The sequence below is a fragment of the Acipenser ruthenus genome, chromosome 5 (assembly GCF_902713425.1).
Source record: "Acipenser ruthenus chromosome 5, fAciRut3.2 maternal haplotype, whole genome shotgun sequence".
Classification (NCBI taxonomy): domain Eukaryota; kingdom Metazoa; phylum Chordata; class Actinopteri; order Acipenseriformes; family Acipenseridae; genus Acipenser; species Acipenser ruthenus.
Window position 1 is genome coordinate 37,161,327 of NC_081193.1, and position 21,815 is coordinate 37,183,141.

The 21,815-nt window shown below is 37.4% G+C and overlaps 1 protein-coding gene across 5 annotated transcripts in view; it reads right to left on the reverse strand.

Moving 5' to 3' along the window:
* The window catches only part of LOC117402749 (utrophin-like), a 251,345-nt gene that overhangs the window by 156,244 nt on the left and 73,286 nt on the right, over window positions 1–21,815 (reverse strand). For 2 of the 5 annotated variants that reach the window (XM_059024120.1, XM_034004181.3), the window contains exons 39-55: window positions 21,515–21,652; window positions 18,117–18,269; window positions 17,526–17,699; window positions 16,991–17,164; window positions 16,229–16,401; window positions 14,779–14,929; window positions 14,239–14,414; window positions 13,460–13,595; window positions 12,947–13,096; window positions 12,422–12,583; window positions 11,902–12,003; window positions 11,456–11,570; window positions 11,118–11,326; window positions 10,607–10,724; window positions 9,956–10,161; window positions 7,941–8,095; window positions 5,768–5,957 (exon numbers count right to left, since the gene is read on the reverse strand). In XM_059024120.1, the coding sequence (XP_058880103.1) occupies window positions 5,768–5,957; window positions 7,941–8,095; window positions 9,956–10,161; window positions 10,607–10,724; window positions 11,118–11,326; window positions 11,456–11,570; window positions 11,902–12,003; window positions 12,422–12,583; window positions 12,947–13,096; window positions 13,460–13,595; window positions 14,239–14,414; window positions 14,779–14,929; window positions 16,229–16,401; window positions 16,991–17,164; window positions 17,526–17,699; window positions 18,117–18,269; window positions 21,515–21,652 (2,682 nt within the window). Of the gene's footprint in view, window positions 1–1,597; window positions 3,172–5,767; window positions 5,958–7,940; window positions 8,096–9,955; window positions 10,162–10,606; window positions 10,725–11,117; window positions 11,327–11,455; window positions 11,571–11,901; window positions 12,004–12,421; window positions 12,584–12,946; window positions 13,097–13,459; window positions 13,596–14,238; window positions 14,415–14,778; window positions 14,930–16,228; window positions 16,402–16,990; window positions 17,165–17,525; window positions 17,700–18,116; window positions 18,270–21,514; window positions 21,653–21,815 lie in introns of those variants that run through there. The other 3 variants (XM_059024118.1, XM_059024119.1, XM_059024121.1) reach the window with 3 other exon arrangements.

A 21,815-nucleotide genomic window follows, 5' to 3' on the forward strand; every position in this document is an offset into this window, starting at 1 on the left:
GAAATTCACTGCCAAACTGAAAGTTCTTTGGAAGGCAATAACCATTAATGTACAGAGGTAGTTTTATTTTATCCCAATAATTCTTAAATACATCAAATGTTTAAGTACAGATGGCAGAGAGTTGTATTATGCAAACCTGTGATGATGATATTATTATAATTATTATTATTATTATTATAATAAATGATTTTGTGCTTGTGTGGGAAATAAAAAAAAATCTGTTCCATTGTAGGTGGGTGGTCAAATCAAGTGAACACATTAAGGTAATTTGATCCACCTGCTTCCAGAAATAACTTGAAGTAAAGGTATTTGCATATTTCAATGTAGTGTGGGTGTGTACATCTGTGGCTTCCAAAAAACTGTAGCATACCGAATAAAAAATGTTTCCAATGTCAATTGCAGCTTTAAGAGTCAGGCCACACCATATTAGTGACATTTCAATTCTACACTCTACCATCCCCATCACCCCAGGTTGACACATTCAGTATTTTGTAAACAGGTATGTATTTCCCCTCTAGAAGTTACATTTAGAAATGCAGTCGAAACAACTATTTATGGAACACATTTCAATGACACCGTGCCACATGGCTGTCAAGTTTAAGGACAGCTAGTGGAAAAGAGCATCCATCTATGTTAGTCTGCAATGATCCATCACAGAATGGCTGTTAGGCTGCCTAGCAATGTTAAATGAATAAAGAATGACTGCAGACCTAAAGCATGAATAGTACAGCCACAGACTCGATCCCATACATCACCCCCCCCCCCCAGAGTCCACTGAAATGAAAGCAGGGTAAACAATAGAGAATCACCTGCTTCATCTTCACCTACTTAAAACAACTGCCCCAGGTGGAAAGCGTTTCAGATAGAGAGCAAGCATTGATTTTGCAGCTCAGATTCTCATTTATTCACTCCAAATCTTAGCAAACATAAAACGTTTTGTATGATTAGGACAAGGATACAAGTCTGGATTTAATTAGTGGAATGAGTCAAGTGCTTCAGATTGTTAAAAAGCATCACAGCTGCTCCACATTTGTAATCATTCTGACTCGACTCCCCTGATCCCAAAGGCATAATAAAACCACTGTGTTCTGTGAGTGGACCAAATTTAAGTCAGAATTGAGTCAGAATGAAAGAGGTATCATTCACCTACACATTCCTAGATTCAATGCATTTCTTTTTTTCCTTTATATCTCTGTTTTAGCAGAATCTGACAAAAAATATATAATCTACTGAATTTCTAATGCTTTGACACAAATCAGCCTAAAATAACTGAATTTAATATTAATGTAAATGTTAAATCTAATTGGATTAACGTAATAATAAAAAGATAAAAAAGTTCAAAACTGGGGTGTGTCAACCTTTAAAATAATGTAAAAGTACAAATATGAATCCAGCATCTAGTCTGAATAAGTTAATCTTAGGTAGCAATTTTGAATAAAGTTAAAATGAGGAATGTCCTGAAACATTCAGCATTGCTTCAGTGGATCAAAAGAAGTGATAACCATAAAGACAAAAGTGTTAACACTAAGCATCGATTGCAGATTCCCCTATCCTGAAAACAAATGACAGAATTACAAAAGTTTCCAGTTGCACTCACCTTACAAAGCTTCTGATAGCGTGGGGATGAGATAGCCATCCTCTGCAAGCGATGCAAGAAGACCACAACTTTCTGCAGGGATGTCCTCACCACAGCCATCATTTTAAGTTTGCCACACTTTGGGAGGCTTTGTGGAATTTGCATTATAAAGTAAGAGCCACACTCATTTCCTTGTGGTCACAAGAAGACGATTAGTCGGTTTCCAGGGCATGCTTGCCTCTAACCTTACTGAATAAGCCTCAGAGTGAAAAACCTGCCACGCTTAATGTCTTGGAGGCAGAGGTCAACGTATATTTGAAGAAGATTCAGTGATGTCCCAAACTCTGTGAACATGTAGGCGCTGCCGGAGCAGTGAAGGAGGCAAGAAGTTGAGCCGACAAAAGATAAGCTGCTGCTGCTACTACGACTACTACTACCTCAACACAAGCGTGAGCTCGATAGCGGGGGAAGGCTATTAATTGAAACATGAAGGATGCCGAAACAAAGGAGTGGTCCCATGGGAAACTGACTTCAGCGTATCGCCAGAGTTCATCCCTGGCAGCTGGGATTTACACTAAAAGATAGGATGGCATTTATTCTCCTCTCCTCTTGCTGGAAAGGATGGTGTGTGTGTGTGAGTGCATCTCTCCGTCTCTCTTGAACCAAATACAGCTCTGACACAGTAGCAGAGTGAGAGTGAGTGTGTGCTATAAATCTTGGGTAGAGATTTTTTTTTTTTTTTTTTTTTTTTTTTTAGCTCCAATTGCACAACAAAAAAAACCAATAGATAATTTACATGCAGCATCACCACCAAAAGAAATGTACCAAATGGCCAGCACTTCATTCTATATATTTATGGGAGGACTTACAAATATGGAAAGTAGAAGACACATACACACACAAGAAAAGCATTTTAGAGCCATTTAAAAAAATAATAAAAATAAAAATAAAAATGACTGTACATTTATTTGCTGGAGAAGTTTAACAGTTTATTAATGTTGCTTTGATTTATCCCAGAAAGGATATTAGATCCACATACTGTATATAAATACATATTCACACACACTAAATATGAGTAATCCAAAAGGATCCAGTATGAGCTTTTGTGCAAGTCCAAAAAGCATCTGTTGTGCGATTCAATACATGGGCTCGCCTTCAGTTCTTGTTTAACTGGATTTAAGTGCAGCTTTTGACAGCATTGATCGCCTTGAAAATATTGTGTGACTGTCAGGTACTGTCCTGTCCTGGTTCCAGTCCTAGCTCTCTAACAGGTTTCAGTTTGTTAAAATTGAGGAGGAGACCTCTTTATCAAAGGTTACATGTGGGGTCTCCAGGGTTTGATTCTTGGCCCAATTCAGTTCTCTTTATATGCTACCCTTGGGTAATATTATTCGTAGATAAGGAGTTAAATTTTCACTGAAACAATACAAGAATATATACTCGTCTGATTTTGAACTTGATGGTCTTTGTACAGAATTTAGAGCAGAAATTTAAAAAATTAATAAAAAAAAACTTGGGTGTCATTTTTTACCCAGACCTCTCATTTGAGGCACACATTAAAAATGTTACAAAAATGTATTTTTTTCATTTAAAAAACATTGCCAGATTGAGAGGTATTTTTTCCTCCCCATGCAGGTTGCAAGCAAATGATGCATTCTTTTATACCACCAAGAATTGATTATTGTTATGGTCTTTTAATTGGTATTGGTAGCAATGTGATATCTTGTCTGCAACTTGTTCAAAATGCTGCTGCAAGAGTTTTAACTGGGACGAAGAGACAAGATCACATAACTCCTGTGCTGGCATCTCTATACGGGCTTCCTGTCCGATTTAGGATACATTTTAAGGTGTTATTAACCTATAAGTCTCTAAATGGCCTTGCTCCACCGCACCTTAGATCTTTTAACACCATACGTCCCCAATCGGCCACTCCGATCTGAGGATAAATAAAAATAGCTACAGTATATGAAGCTTATTTATGATACCCTTAAAAGGGGTCTAGAAATGGGAGTTTTTGGAAACAAAAACAAAAAATCCATGTGGGCAAAATCAAAGGGAATATTGTTTCAGAGTAAATAGTTGGTAAACATGACGTAAAATGTGTGAAAAAGATCTGCATCATGCTTGATGTTAAAATAAAGTGGCAGTGAAATTTTTATTTTTTTCTGAACACCATCTGTAATGGAACCTTACTGAGAGAATACAGCAGTGTACCAAACATTAACTATAACTCTCAGACTGTACAGTCTGCATACAGGAGAAGCTTAGCCACATGACCTCAATAAGGCAGCAATATTCAGTTAGAGGTCAATGCCATCATCAGGGTTTATATAAAGCTCCAAATATTAAGTCACTACCATACTGCAAATGTTTGAGAAATGAGTGGCAGCTTTATAAAAATAAGTGACACAAAAGGGTTTATTTGTCTTGCATGATATTCATGATCAAAATTGACTGACAGCTTCACAGAACACTGCTGTGTACCAAGTATGAAGCCAATATCACAAAGTGTTAGATCTTTAACATGCAGAAACCAAAAAGTCACATGACCCCAATATGGTGGTGACACAGGTCAAAGTAAATGGTGCAGTTTGATTTTGTCAGAGGGGTTTCCATACAACTTAAAATATGGAGTTGCTAGCTGAAATGGCTTATGAGTAGTGCTTGAAAATCAACCAAAAGCAATTATTTGAGCCACAAATGACAGTAATTCACAGTGAGTCTTCTGTAATCTTTGACAGCCCATGAATGAACCTACACAAACACATTCTTTCTGAGAAAGTAGCCGACACAAGAAGGCTTCGGACAGCGCTCTTTGACCAGATATCATAACAGATGACGAGCCTTTAAAACACAGCACTCTCAAAAGGGAAAAGTATTAACCTAAATCAAGCAAGTCAAATTGTCACTTTGTGCTAGTTTTGACCATTGGAGAAAAACCATTCTTGAGCTTGGCACAACGTGTTGGAACCTTCAGGCACTGATTAATTTACTTAAATGTACTAAAATCAGTAGGTGTGTCAGGGGATATATGGCCCCAAGAAAGGAATGCAATGTTTACACCAACAAAACGGTTCCACATTCAATATTTACGCACTCATTGCTGAAAAGTTCACGGACATACACAATGGAGTCTCCATAGGTCTCACTTGTAGTGGATAGCTAACAACAATATTGTTTCTGGCTAAAACCAAACCTATCTGCTCTTCAATAGTACAGGACATATCTATAGTAAAGAAGGCATTTACAAAATTTAAGTGTGTCAATATTTTGCCAGGTGAAGTAGATAGCTAGGTATGCAGCTTAATGCTACATATTACTGCCACGGAAAGTCAGAAAGTCAACTGTTTTGATGACCAATTAATTATTAACTAATTATTATTAATTAGTTATATGCTGTCTTTAAAAAAAAGCAAAATCAAGTTGAAGGATACTGAAACACATTTTTGATTCGTAAAAGTAGATAAAAGATCTTCAGCTCAGGACACGCCAGTTATGCCTCCTTGAGTGAGTGCCCCTTACTTATCACTTCTGTCTATTACTATTAGATGCTAATGATTTAATGTTCTTACCAGTACAGTATATGATGTGATGTTGACAGTATAATGGTGTTTTTGCATAATTCCTCAGTCCCTTTACACTAGAAGGTTGAGGGTTCAATCCCCAAGCCCAGAATGACAGCGTACAAATACTGTACCTTTGCACTGAGCCAAAAAAAGTGGCTGTGCGCTGCACCTTGTTTTGACAATCACAGTATGTGAAAATTACTATTTTAAATTGTCCCAAAGCTGTTTTACTTGGTTCTGTACTATATACTGTACAAATCAATAAAAACTAAGCAGGAGGCTCAGAAAACGCATTTTCTTTGAGCCAGAAATCCACTGAAGTCCACCAACCAAATACAGTAAAACAACCTCACCCTTCAAATCAGCAGCAAAATCCAACAATAAAACTAGTAATGACCTAAATTACTTAAATAATTTTGAGTAAAGAAATTATATTTTGATACACATCTTCTGTTGTCAAATATCCTCGTTTGGCTTACTGATAACCCATATTACATATTCAAAAGCTATCCAATGAAATTACATTATGATTGGCCTCTCCTTATCAACTTTAGACCCTGAGGTTTGCAGCAAGTACTGTGTTTTCAAAAAATGAAACTCAACCCCGCCGGGAACTTTTCCTTACCTCCAGTTGATTTCTTAGCTCTTTGACATGGACACTGTCCTGTGTAAGACTCTCCCTCTGTGAGGCGTCAGCTAGCACATTCCCTGTGGTCTCTGCCTCCTGCAACCACTTGAGGAAGCCCTCCATTTCCTTCAGAGAGGTCTGCAGCATCTTAATGTCAGAATCCAGTAAGCTCTGTCTATCGCTAGCCCTGAGGTAGGAGGAAAAAGAAGAAAAAAAACAACAGGTGTGAACTTGATGCACTTAGAAGAAAAACCCTCAGCAACAAGTTAGTGCTAGTAACTTAAAAACCATCAACGGAACCTAAAGATTAGGATAGATAAATGCAGCATGAACACTGGGTACTAACTGGGACTGTGTCCCAGAAAGGTTTGGTGGTAGTGTTTTACTAAAACCATCTGGATTGCTTGCTAGTTTCCAGATTCTTCAGGACATTCATAAATGGTTTGAAAATATTTAATTACGAACTTATCCCATTCCCTTTACGGTGAATGTTCTGATTCAGTTTAAAGTGCACCACATTTTAATAGTTATGCCACTAGAGCCTAAATTACACTTTGTCTTTGGTGGGTTCCAATTTACTATAGTGCAACTAAGACACAGGTAATGACTACCCTCAGTGTCCGTGGCGGAGCACAGATGTCAAACTGGGGGTGGCCTTAAAAATAATTTTTACAAATAAAATTTAAAAAAAACAGGAGTATAGTGTGGGCTCAAAAGATAACCATTAAAATATTTACGTCAGCATTTAAATACTAAAAGTGATTTTGGACTAGCACACAAGCTAGTATCAAGTGGGTCTTGGGTTTCATTCCCACTGGTCAGTAGGGAGCTGTATTGTAATTCACACAACACCTACATTCAAGACATCCAGTGTCATCTTAACTGCCAACTTCAATGGTAAATTTGACTAATGCTTTAGCCCTGTCTCCATTAATGAGCATGCTAATGAGCTGTATTTGGAGCTGGTTAATCTGTGCATTCTAAACTTGGATGCACTGTATAACAAAGCTGCCAAGTTTGAACTGGGCTTTCATTTGAATACTAATTATTGTTTGATATGCATTGCCCTACAGGCAGCATCCTTTGGCAGCTATTTTCATTCACTGGCTATTAGTTGCTAATCCCCGTTTCCTACATGATAAACTTGCTTCAATTGCTATGTGAAAAATGCATACACATAAATATCAGTGTAAGAAGTTCTCTTCTTTTGAACATTTCAATGTTAATCATGAAACCAGTTATGTTTTTAAATTACCACATCACTCACTCACACACACACACACACACACACACACACAAGTTAGCTGCCAATACAATACCTTTGTAATTTATACGAAAATAAAAGTCAAGTTACACCTTTTGAAGTTAAGGGTGTCTTCTTGTTTTTGTTTTGTTTTTTTAAATCATTTACGAAGAAGTGTATTATACACACACAGTTTGGAAAATAAGAAAAAAATGTCATAAAAGAAATGAAATACTTGTTTCAAGAGAAAATTAGATAGTGATGGATTTTAGTTTTTAGTTTTCCTTGTGTAGTTCTGTACTGCTGCACAATTCAACGCAACCCAGACACCAGGATATTGTATATTACATTGCATTTTACTAACGATGCATCATTCAACCATAATATCTTTTTAATAAGTTACATTTATAACTTCAAGACACCACAGGAACAATTTAGTACATTATTATTAGTACATATTAAAAGTAATGTGTTTTTTTTTTCAGTCTTAAAGACAGTCATGAAATTATATTTTACACTCAATAGTATTTGGGTGTGTGGGTCTCAAATAAAAGTATATTTCGGTGGACTTAAGCTTTCTTAACCAGTAAGGGGTCTGCTCTGCTGGAGGTGTCTATTTTCAGGTTGGTTAGTCAATCAAGTGTTAGTTTGTTAAAGAGCTGGCAGTCATATTTAAGAACCCTACAAGTTCCCTAAAATGTGTTGTTAGAATTCTACTACTGTATTGAAGTCATTAATACTGGTGGTGTTATGATTGCATAGGGAATAAAGTAATCCCTGAAAATGGCAATATTAGCATGTCCATATAAAAAGAATGCTTGTCAGTTTTCACTCAAAATCACATTTTTGTGCTGTGCTCAATACCCACTTTAATTAATGGTTAAAAGTCAAGGATTTTTATAGTGAAGCCATCTATGGTTCACAAACCTGTTATTTATCGTGTTCCATGCCATATTGTTCCTGTCAGTGGTCTCCTTCACCCTCCTGGTGTCGTCATTTGGATAGTCACGGAGCAGCTTGCCAGAGACATCATTGAAGGCTGCCACTGTAATCTGTCCCTTGTTCAAGTCTTGCAAAAACATCTATGAAACAACAAAAAAAGATTAGCTATTCCCCTGATTATATCTTTCATGTTTTTAAAGTTACAAAAGCCTGAATTGTCATCACAGTAGTCTGATGTTCACTGGGACATTCGTTAATTACTGTATTTTCTAGTGAATGTAGTCAAATGCCTGTCAACTTCAATCTGTCCCTGTCATTAGTGTTGCACATGCACCCTCTGCTGCTCATGTCCGGTACTGTTTTAATAAGACAACAGCTGGAACTCAAAGATGAATGGTGTTGTGATTTTGACTTCAGAAAAGATTTCAGAAAAAAATGCGATTACATTAATAACATTTTAATGTACAACTTCGGAAAGACTGTTATGATGTGTAATTAACAGCACTTAGGGTGCAACTACTTCACCTTTATGCAATAGAAGTGTAACCATTACCTGATGGGATATGATCTCTTACAGCCCGAATTACCTGAGCACTTGTATCAAAGCTGTTCTTTTAAGAGCCCTGTATGTGTCAGACGTCGTCTCAGCCTCCAGGAGATAAATACGAGTGACGCATAAGGCTCAGCGCTATTTTCTTTTCAGGTCTACTGCATTGGCGTGAACGCAGTGACCTTGAAGGGTAATGGTTTTGGGTCTTTAGGCGGTAAACACCCATTAGGTAATGGTTGCATTTCATACTTGAAAGGAAATATGTTAAATACAAGCATTTAGGGAACATAAGCCACCAACTAATATGAAAGAAACCACACTACACAATTTCTGGTTGTTTAACAAACAATCGTTCTAAACAAAACAATTTTAAATATTTTTTAAAATTAAGCAATTTTAAATATTTGTTAATGACAAAAGAAGTGGCACGGTTCCAGTAATTCTGTAAAAAAAAAAAATGATATGACTAATTAAAGAACATCTTTACTGATTAAAAAACATTACACAGTAACTATGCTGCATTATAAAAGTCCATATCCTGAAAGAGAGGCAATTATTTCCAACATCTGTTGAAGAACGACGTTTGCGCGCACACACACGTGTATAATACGTTTATAATAAATATATATGCAGTCAAAAAATGTTTAGCAAATAATACAAGGATAGTGCACTGCGCTTTCTTATGGATTTTTTTTTTTTTTGTATTTGTGTAACACTATGAGTTTTTGTTGGGTTTCCCATGTTTTTTCTATTACATTTTTTGGTGGCAGTTGCAGTTCAACACAAAATGTGGGACTTATTTCTTATTTTTCCATGGAAACCCTGCCAATGATACCATCTGCTCGTAGGCTGACTGGCAGACAGTTTATCCAACACGACATCGACCCAAAGCATACGGTTAAGTCAACTCTGGAATTCCTGAAGAAAATAAAGAAAAAAGTTCTGGAATGGCCTTCAAAATCACCAGATCTCACTCCAGGAGAAATGCTTTGGACTGATCTGAAAAAAGCTGTAGCCAAGCATTGTGTATCCAGTCTGAGCTGAAAGAAATATGGAAGATTTCACCAACAAGATGCAACATACTGGTTAAGAATTTTTATAAACATCTAAAAGCTGTAAATAAAAGCAAAAGGAGGAAACACAGAATACTAAAGCAGGGGTGTCAATACTTTTGTCATGAACAAATAATTCAAATTAAATAAGTTGATAAAGATTATTTGTCAAATTACTAGATAGCATATTTTGTTTTTTATTTTATCAAAAAGTGGTTCAAGTTTATTAAATGCTTCTCCTCAATCTGTTACCTTGAATTATGGTATAATAAGTATAGGGTGCCAATACCTTTGTCTGTGACTGCACATTTCACATGTGTATAATGTAAGAAATGACCTGTAATTCAAGGTGGTGCTCCCACCTTGCCTCTTAATAGTTCTTAATAGTTAGGTCTAACCTTATAATCTGCCAGCTGTTTGGTCAGGGGTTCCTTGGAGAGCTGTTGAAGGTTGTGCAGGTGCACCTCGTTCCGACCAATAAGCATCTCTACCTCTCTCCTCTGCTCCTCCCATTGGTTACTGTCAGTCACCATCTCCTCAAATTGCTGCAGCCTTGTCTCCACACCATGCTGAGTGCTGTCCCACTGGTTGCGCACCCGTTCCACTGAGGGAAAAGCAACTCAGTTATTTTTTTAAAGTATATATATATCATGTTGAAAGGCATTCTGTCCCACCATTACAGCGGGTGTCCCACTGTACACGTTTCCATTCAAAAGAAGCTTTATGAAAATGAAGAATTTAGGAAAATGCTCCTAAAAACTAGTAGCAATTCAGACATTAGGCACTGACTAACTGCACCAATTACAAATACACTAAAATCACATAACATGAAACCTTAACTGGTTTTTGCTAGGTAAAATGAAATCTTAAGCATCTACAGGAACAGGCAGTATACATTCACACACATTTCCAATTGTTAAGTGAACAAGACTCCAGTGATTCTGTGAAGTACTGCCTGACACAACAGATAATGACGTGCTTTTTGGAAGAAAAAGTTGACACCCGCGCAGATTGTAATAAAAAGTAGACCGACGTGTTATTCTTCTTACATTTCTCTGTAATGAATGTCCGTACATCTACATTAGAAGTCTTATTCTTGATGTTCTGAGCCAATGTAAAGATATCCTCCAGCTGAGGGTGCCTCTGCTCCAGATCAGCCTTGGTCCTCTAGAAAAAAAAAAAAAGGATTATGTCATAGATATAAGCTATTAAAATCATCTTCTGTAGGTTACCTTGGTAAGCAAATCTTTCCTCCTATATTTTACAGTCAAAAACCAAACAAACACTACGTCCTTTTCAAATCACTGAACAATTAACATTTATATGGTACCTTAACAGCAACAAAAATACATATAACAATTACAATAAATGACTAGCATTAAAAAGATCATTTTTAAAAGTGTTTGATTATTTTAAATTACAAATCAGTAACCTTATAGAAGATGGGACTGTATTTTGTGAGCATTAAAACAAGACCTTCCTTTTTATGAACCTGAAGAATGCTCAACAAGTTCTATTTATATCCCCATTCACAACTGCCATACAATTTAAATAGAATACCTTTAGGCGCCCAATAGTGGCTTTGATCTCATCTACATCCCCTACAGTCACTATGTTTGACTTAAGCATCTGGTCTATCAGAACCAGCCAATCAGCAAGCTCTGTGGCTGTCTCATTTAGGTCTGTGGGTGCTACCAGATCTGGACTCTGCATAGTCTGATGGGTAGCTTCTGAGGTCACCAGGCTGGCCATCTGGACCGCAGAGGGGACTACAGTGCAGAAAGACAGAAAAGAGAATTAAAAAAAAAAAAAAAAAAAAGAGAAAAACAAATTTCCCAACACGCAGTGGGAGCCCAGGGATGAGTTGACCATGTATTAGTTGATTAAAAATACCATACCTGTGACCCTCTGCTGTGTGACCTGCTGAGTACAGCTGACAACAGGTTGCTGAACAACCTCCTTCACAAGTAAGTCAAGTGTCTTCCAATCAGCAGCCAGCTGCTCTACTTTACTCTATATAGAAGCACAGGAGAGACAGTGAATCTACAAATTATTTTATCAACCATGACCATAGGTAACATTTGTGCATGATGCAAACATCCAGAAGTAATTATTCACTTGCAACAAACTACTGCTATAGAAAAAGAACCACTTGTATAAAAAAATACAGAGAACTTACAGTAATAGCATATTATTTTATTAAAAGTAAAGCAAATAGACTTTCAAAGTTCATGCAAAAAAGAACTACAGAGAAAAAACATGTGTGGATTTAATCTTCAAACTACTTAAAAAGATTTTGTCCATCTTCTTTACATGTAAAACAAGTGTTCTTCCCTACAAGTACCTTTTCTTGAGGAAGTAACTGCTGCCTTTTCTGAAGATCAACAGATCTGGCAAGAAGATCTTCCATCTCTGTTTTGCTTTCCTTCATTGTGGTCTCCAACATCTGGAAAATCCACAATAATGTTTGCTACTTTTAAGGAAATAGGAGGTACTTTTAAGGAGACATAGTTGATAAACTAGCATACACTATCATGCCAATTGAAATTTCAACCCTGTTTTATATCATATTTTATCTCGATTATACAATATGCAGTACTTTGGCAAAAAAAAAAAAAAAAATTATATATATATATATATATATATATATATATATATATATATATATATATATATATATATAAAAATACACCCAAGACGTGATCTGATGTTCACAATCCATTCAATTTGCTTTCCACAGATGGACATTACATCACAGCTGTTATTAGGTAAATGTCTAAAATGTCAGGGAAAACATTTTTTTAGATGCATTTAAAAGGGCCCTGGAATTACACCTCCCTAACTAGTATGATGAAGGGAGATACCTGAAGCTCTGAAGCAGACATCTGACTGGGTCCTCTTCCACTCAGTTTCTGCTGCTTCACACTCACCCAGTCAGCGAGCTGGTTCATTTTGTCCTGGAACTGGCTTTGGTTTTGGAGGTTAACCTCAACCTCCCCAACGGTGTCCAAAAGCTCCCTGGATACCTATTAAAAATGTACACTTAGCATGTACTACTAACCTAAGAATTACAAACCCTACCAACAGAGTTTCTTTATCAATTTACTTTTGAACCTTTAAACATTAAGCTGAAGATGTAATATGCTTGTCATAGAAATAATGTCAAACTTTAATTCAGAAGTATTCTGATCTACTTTTAATTTGTAACCTGTTGTGTTTTCTTTCTTCATAAATACAACCGTCAACGGCTGTCCATATCCAATACCAAATTTAGTATTATCTAGATATTTTGGAATGCAACATTAGACATATAACGGTGCTATAAGGTGATTCTAACCAAGTATTCTCAACTGCCTAAAAGCCTCAACACGTTTAAAAGTTCCTGGCACCTTGCTCCAGTTCATATTTACAGCTCTCAACTTGGTAACATGTTTATCTCTTTCTTGCAGGCTCATGCCTCTGCTTGACAGTATCTGAGGTCCATTTTTATTGAGCCAGTTCAGTTTTTCATTCTTAGAATTCATCTCATTTGCCAGTGCCTATAAGTAGGAAAAAAAAAAAATAGAAAAAAAGGTTGAGGAAACTATGAAGACACATCTCATTTTGATGATCAATATTAAAAGTCTAAATGTCACTTAAAAGCCTAAATTGTACATTAAAAAAATTCTCAGTTTACAGTTACAAGACTCATCATGCCAACTGAAAATTAAAATGCATTAATTTTACAAATAATGATTACATTAAGACCATGAGATTTCTAATCCTGTTCATTTAATATAAAAAACGAGAGAATGTCTTCTTGACAAAATGGTAAAGGAGCATTCCACATGACAGTTTAAGGGGTTGTTTAGTTAACAGATAAATCAAGATTATTTGAATTGAAAGACTGCAATAGATCTTGCCTTTAATTCTTTCAAGTTTCTGTCTGTAGCAGTCACTGGTAAATTTTCCACAGTGCAGTCTGCCTCTTCTAACCAGAGACGCAGTTCATCCATCCTTTTCAGGAAATCTGTGAGTTGGTGGTCTTCCCCTTTAAGTCTAGTCATACACACACATCTTTTTTTATATTTTATATACACATATATATACACACACACATATACACATTATATATATATATATATATATATATATATATATATATATATATATATATATATATATATATATATATATATATATATATATATATATAGACAGACACACACACACACACCAAGCAGGCAACACTATTCTGCAGATAAATGTGCATCACTTCTGGTATTTCAGAAAGTTCCTAGATGAAAAAACTGTTGATTACATCTACAGGTACAATTAGCACAGGTAAGCAGCGGGGAATCAATTTATAGTTTCCTTGTACCTGTTGAGCTTCCTTGCAAGTTTTGGAGAAAGAGACAATGCAGGATTATAAACACCAACGAGAAATAAGCAAAAGGAATCAATGTTTAATAGAAGAGACAGCGAATAAAAAAAGAACTATCAAGAAAAGTATAGTAAAGCACACCCTTTTAAGTTTTCACCTGCCAAACCATCTTCCATAAGCACAGAATTCAGCAAGCATCCTTGTGCCAGCTTTTGTGACGGGCATAGTAATTAACCGTCATGTCTCATTGGAATACAATGACGAAATCAATGTCTTGCATATTCTAACTCAATAAAAGGGCCAGGATTTGGTAGTTACCTGTTCTGCCGCTCTCTGACCTCCCTGGAGATTGCTTTCCATCTCTTATTCAGTCCGCTCAGTTTCTCCTGCAAGAGGCTGCTGTCTGGGACAGAAAGCTGCCCAATGATTCCCTCTCCGGTCTTGTTTAAAGTTGAATAGATGGACTGGTGGCTAGTCAGGCCTCCCTCAAGCTCCTACAGAAAAAAAAACTACAAATTAGGCTTCCATTGTCACTTTCAGTTAAAGATCTAGACCACCATTTAAAACTGCTTCAAGGTATTTTTCTGAAATATAAACAATACAGGAATATTCACAGCTTGCAAAAAGAGAAAAGTTGTTTTCGCCTTTGAGACCTAATTTAGGCTTCTTGTTTTTAAACCAAATACAAAACTTAACTCATTCTTCAAATCGGTTTCAATAAAAAATGGCTGTGTTGCAGGTCATAATGACTTGCATGGTATATTATATTGTTCTATATGTAACTATTCTGTGTCTGAAATGGCAGTAGCAAATCAATGAAAAAACATTGAAATACAGCATTACAGTGTGTTTCCAGACCTGCTGTTGCATCTTTGCCTTGTCAAGGTCCAAGACACCATCAGGACCATTACCATCAGCTAGCAACTGCTCGGCTTCAGTCACCCACTGGGTGAGGTCATTCAGATCACAATGGAACTGTCGCCACTCCTCCACAGACTTGTCAAAGCATCTAGAACAAGAGCTGGGGTCAAGATATTTCCAATACATTCAAAACACTATTTCTGTTTTACATACAGTAGCAGGTTGTATGTTAAAGTTTGGGAAAGGTTTCCTGACCTTTTCCAATAATGAAACATACTTTTACCTCGTATGAAAGAAAATGAATTATTGATATAACTTTTGTTATTTTCAAACAACAAATATTAACAAAATACAGAAGGGTTATAGATGTTATTTAATCCATATGATTATTAACTGCATTACAGTGAATGTGTATTCTGCATGTATCTTTTTTTAATTCAACAATAACTTGTTCTGTCAAAGGTATAGAGAATTATTAATGGCTTTATATAACTTTTGCTTGTTCATTCACGTATGCCATTGGAATGCATATCCATTATTATTAATAAAAAAATGGTTTTGCCTGGCTCACTTAGGAAATAAGCAATGAGCAATGAAGAGACCAGAATATGACTGGATTATAAATGTAATAAGGTAAGCTCACAGTCGCTGTTTACTGTAATAATGATAAAAACATTGGTCCAATTTATCAAGCAGGTCAGTTTAAACACCTAAAATAAAAAAATAAAACTGCCTTTTGTTAATAATACGAACATACCCATATATTAAAGATGACACATAAGCAAAAATTGTGAATGATCCTGTTTACTTGCAAAACATAAAGCTGCTACACTCCTTGTATCGCTTTTTGTGCATCCGTTATAATATTAGTAATATCTGAACACCAGATATGGGGTGTATAAAAGGCCTATTGTGCACAGCAGGAATCCTTTTAGTGTTCAGATTATTACAACTGTTCGTCACCTGCTTTTGTGAAGTCAACAGTCAATTGTGGCTAATGAGCATCAGGTTGTTTAAAAACAAACACCTTTGAAATAGTATTACAGTACGCATGATTCAATTCTTCATTTGTAGTTATAAAAATATGGGTCAGACCCATCAAGCTTTTGAACTTTTTCAAAACTATGCATAAAAAACAACTTCAACTTAAACCTGATGAAAGAAAATCTGGCCCTAAAATTTAAGGGATACAAAAAATGTGTTTTAACCCTTTCGACTTACTGAACTTTATGTCTAGCCAATGCACTGAAACTTTGGATATCATGTAATCACTCCACAATCATGAACTGATGGTTCCTTTGGAAACTTTTGTTTTATCAATGCATTTGAAAAATCATTGCCTTCAATATATTTCATCAGGCCAAGCCTGGCCCTTTTGTGCAGCAGGATACAAGTACTGAGTTAAATTAAAAGGTAAAGCAAGATCTTAAATAGTTTGTGAACTCACCCCTTTCGGTCATTGTACATTCTATTAACTGTGTCCCATTCTGAATTGAGCTGGGTCAGCCCGTCCTCTATTTGCACAACCTCAGGCCTTGACGCCTCCAGGATCACATCAGGCTGTTTCTCATGAATGACAGCTACTTGCTCTCCAAGTTTCTCAAGCATGTTCTTTATATACTGTGGGAAAAAAAAAGAAACTAACATGTTTTCAAGTTTCAGCCAGCAGTAGATAACCAAATGGTTTTGACAATTCAGTGCCCCGTGAAGGTTTAACGGTGAACACTGTCGACCATAAAAGTAACAACTCTGTCTCTACTGACTCTGGGATATAAAGTGTATCTCAGTCATGAACACAATCAACTTCAAATCAGAGGCCCACTGACAAGTAATCTCCAATGACGACCTCCAACTGCCATTCTTCTCAATTTGTGCAAGTGGCACCCAATGGGCCTGAAGTCAACTCAATTTTATTAACTAAATGCACATGACAAATCAGCCCTGCCAGAAAATACAGGGTGTCTATAAAAACCTCTACAACCTCACTTTTCAAGTAACTGACTGATAAATGTAGTGAGCAGAATAGTGTCAGGAGTTTTATAAAAAAAAATATTCATTAATACAAGAGGGTTGAAGGAGTACCATTTTCTAAAACAGAACGTACCTCCTTTAAAAAAAAAAAAAAAAAAAAAAAAAATGTATTTAATTTGAAAAACCTGCATGCATGGTACCTTACATGTCTTGTATTTGGAAATGATTAAATGTTTACCTTTAATGCATCCTCTTGACTGGAAAAGTCCTTGTATATCCCACTGTTTAGCTCTGGCGAATTCAGCAACAGCTCAATGTCTGCCATTGCCAGTAGGACTTTGTTAACTTCAAGAAGGAAGTCAGAAGCAAAGAGGGATGGCCCATCCACAGCCTCGTAACCCACAGGTACTTGCTGTTAAGATACAAGGCAGAGTGATAATACTAAACAGATGCTACAACGGTTCATTTTAAATCTGGGATACATCTGTTTTTATACCACCTTAAAAATTGACATGGACCATATGTGGTTATATCAAAGCTAAAGCACAATTTTCTTTAAACAAATGCATTTTTGTGTTCTTATTGAAGCATTATTACTCATTTATCCAGCTAAGGTTAAAATGATGCCTGGTAAAAGTAATGCTTAAACATTAACAAGAGATTACTATTGCAACCATAACCCCACACATATTGTCAAAGTAGTTATATTTATTATCAACACGTGGATCTTGAGCATTAACTAGAAATTTAAAACCTACTGTGGAAATACTTACAGAGCTCTTGAAGTGTGTTTGTTGAAACAATAAGAACTGGCTCTCAATCTCCTGCCAGCGCCTATCAACTTGCTCGCTGTTCACTTCTACACTTTCATACTGGGATAAGTTCTGTCCCTTCTTCTGGAGGGCACTGAATTCTTCTTTTCTTAACTCTAGCTCCTGCAGCAACTCCTGAAAAACCAAATACAAAGCTCAGCTGGGACCGATCACATCCATTAATTTGTCTATTTCAATTAGACTTAATTTTTTAATGTTCATATACACATAAAAAAGCTAAATTAGCTGGCTGAAAAGTTCTTATATTTTGCAACGAAACGGTTGCCTGTGGAAGCTTATCAAAAAATATATCAAAGCTTTACAGTACCACTCAGTACCAACAGAAGTAACCACTACAAGTTGAGCAGCTGTCTGCCTTTATCAGAGCCAGTCACTTGATAATAAAAGGCTGCAAGATGTAAGATGTAAAATAACTTGACAGTTCATCAGGGCTTCTGAGTTAATGTTATCTTGGGGTATGTGTGAGATCAGGTCTGTCTGTACTGAGGGCACAGTAAAGGAATAAACTTGTATCCTTTTGACAGCTGTTACCTGTAACTTCTGATCATCTTCAACTCCATGCAGTCCAGACAACCGGTTCTCTGTCTCATCCATCCAGTTAAGCAGACTGTCCTTTTCTCGTTTAAACTGAGAAAATCCTGGAGTTAGTTCAACAGTCTGCTTCTTCTGTATTAACTTCAGCTCCTAAAAACACAACACTTACATTAGTAACATACAAATACACATCACAAACAGAATGTGTTCAGATGTGTTCTGTGACATATATTCACAGTACAGCAAATAACTAGGTTTAATTAATAAGATTTGCTGTTCTTGAGATATAGCCTTCATTAACCATAACACATGCATAACATCCATGTCGATTTGCCTTCTTCCCGTCTAGTGACCGACTTTGTCACGCTCCTGGACTGTCTTGGACTCTCTCAATCTGTCAACGTTCCCACTCACACCCGTGGACACACCCTAGATCTGATCATCACCAGGGTTCTTGATGTCTCCAATCTCTGTCACGGATCTCTCTCTCTCTCTGTCACGGATCTCTCTCTCTCTCTCTGACCATTACTTAAATCACTGCCAATATTAAATCTTCCCACACCTTCACCTACTACTGATACTGTTATTTCCTTCCATCCCAAAAATCTGCTAAATTCTACAATACTATTGGAATGTGTCTCCTCTGACTGATACTCTTCCATTTTCGGTCGATGATGCGGTATCCCTGTACAACGCCACCCTCACTCAGATCAGAGACACAGTTGCACCGCTTACAGCCATAATACTGAAGAAACATCGCAACAGTCCATGGTATACCCTTGGAACTTTGACTGCTAAAGTCTGCCAGCCGCAAGTCTAAGCGCAAATGGAGGTCTGCTGGACTAAGAGTTCATAGAGAGATTTGAACCAATCACCTCAGTAGCTACAGACGTGCGCTCACTGCTGCCAGGGTGAAGTACTTCTCAGAACTCTTATAAACCAACTATTCTCTTCAAAACCACTGATCAAATCCTGCATCCTTTTATCTCAAAACAACTGAAAGGGCTGTAGCCAGCCAGCTGACGAAACATCTAGCAGATAACAAATCTGCTTGAATCTCTGCAGTCTGGCTTCCGGCCACATCACAGTACCGAAACTGCTCTGCTCCGGATTGCAAATGATCTCCTGCTTAATGCTGATGCTCCCTCTCTTTGTCCTCCTTGACCTAACTGCTGCTTTTGATACCATAGATCATAGCATTCTTCTTGACCGCCTTCAGAAGTATGCTGGGATCGCTGGAACCTGGTCTCTCCTGGTTGTCCTCTTACCTATCTGGAGGCACGCATTCTATGATGGAAGCAGTGCTGACGCAAACCCGGTCACTTCAGGTGTCCCTCAAGGGCCTGTTCTCGAGCCTCTTCTCTTCAACATCTACATGCTTCCCTTGCGTTACCTCATCCACCAACATAGCCTCATGTTTCACTCCTATGCAGAGGACACCCAACTCTACCTAAAACTAGACCCTGGATGTCCCTCTGCCATGGTCCGGCTCTCAGCTTGCATTCAAGACATCAAGGTCTGGATGTCTGCCAATTTTCTTCAGCTCAACACCAACAAATCTGAACTTCCAGTAGGACTGAAAACTCAACTCAAGAATCTCAATATTGCTGCCTTGGACCTCAGAAACTGTCTGCTGCTGCCTTCCCCCACTGTTCGAAAGCCTTGGTGTACTTCTGGATAGTAACCTCTCCTTTGATGCCCAAATCTCATCCGTAGTCAAATCCTCCTTCTACCACCTCCAAAACATCTCAAAGGTCCATCCCTATCTTTCCCTCCCGGATGCAGATACTCTGTCATGCATCCATCTCCTCTCGACTCGACTACTGCAACTTTCTCTAAGGTGATCTTCCATCACGCACCATAAACCGATTGCAGCGGATTCAAAATTCCACTGCTAGGATCCTTACCAGATGCAAAAAACATGATCACATTACTCCGTCTTGCCCAGCTGCACTGGCTACCAGTAAAGTTCAGGATTACTTTCAAAATTCTCCTGCTAGCCTACAAGGCCCTACATCACACAGGTCCAGAGTATCTCTCCAACCTGCTGACCCGCTATGTCCCTGCATGCAAGCTGAGGTCCTCCGACTCTGGCCTGCTTGTTATACCCAAGCAAAAGTGCACCACACTCGGAGAGCGCTCTTTAGCTTCACGGCCCCAATTCTCTGGAACTCTGTTCCAGCTTTAGTGCATACAGCTCCCACAATCACTCGATTCAAATCATGTCTCAAGACCCACTTGTTCTCTTTCGCTTTTAATGCTCTCTAAGCCTGATATCTGTTATTAGCTGTTGTCTAAATTGCTATTTCAGGTTTTTCACTCCATCTTATTCATATGGTTCTGCTTGACACACGCATTCACAATGTTTAGAATTCACATCCTAGCCTTGTATTTAATGTATTATGCCTATATTTAATGTATTTGCATTTTTTTTTACTGTTTAATGTACTATGCCCTGTATTTCACTGTATTTAATGTATCATGCATTGTTCCTCACTATCTTGTAAAGCGTTCTGTGATGGTGGTCCACTATGAAAGGCGCTATATAAAATAAATATTGATTGATTTATTGCTTAAGTAGGTCACCTTGACTTGAATTTTAATACCAAAGATTACAGATGATGAGCAGTTTGAGATCTAAAAATGTAAGTGTGATTCGAGTATAAATGCATACAAACATAACCAGCAGGGCATAAGGATTCAGAAGCACTGTGGCGGAGTGTCCCGCCCCTATTTATTATTATTTGTATTTTTGTTTGCGGCGCGGGTAAAAGCGCCGCGTCTTTTATTATTATTTAAAAACCCCGTGAGGATGCATGGCTGATCAGCTACTGATTACTTAAATAGCTGACAGTCATGCATCCTTACCAAACGCGTGCAGACTCTGGCCGGGGGATAATAAGATAATTACCAACTAGTTAATCCCTCGGCCAGAGTATATAAACCTGCAGCTCTCTGCATTTGAGGTTGGGGTGTTGGAGTAGAGAGTACGGGGAGCGGAGAGAAGGAATAATATTTAAAAAAACAATTGCTAATACGTGCTGGATAATCCAGCACGGCACTTACTTGTTTGTTTATTTATTCGTTTGGCCCTCGTGCCCTTTTGTTTGTATTTTGTTTAAATATTTTGTTTGTTTGTTATTAAATACGCTGAGTGCTTTTGCACTCAGTTTCACCCGCCCATCCACTGTTTGGAGTCAGTTACTTCCTGGTCCGTGACGTCATCCACCACACCACTGCGAGCCAGACTGTCACAAGCACTCACACTGATCATGCACGTCTGCATGTCTATATATTAATTGACTGTATTGCTTTTACCCATTTTAAATAGAGCTATATGTTTCCAACTATTTCTGCTTCTCCACATCAACATACTTAACAGATTAGGTGCTTACCCGCAGAGTACTGTACTTGGTTTGCAGTATCAACAGTTTCTTGCGTATCTCTTCTCTCTTGCCGTCACCTGAGGTTTGCTGTAACATCTGCTCTCCTCTCTGCAGCATCTCTTCTATCACAGCCTTTTCTTCATCCACCTGTAAATAAGTTAAGGCACTTAATATTCTTTTACTTCATTTCTGTTTGTTCAATTCACAACATGACTTATTAGGGGTTATTATATACATTTTCCTAAGATCAAACCAGCGTTGGTTTGCATGGCGATTTCAAGATAATGGTTTAAACTGATAGTCTCCTGTG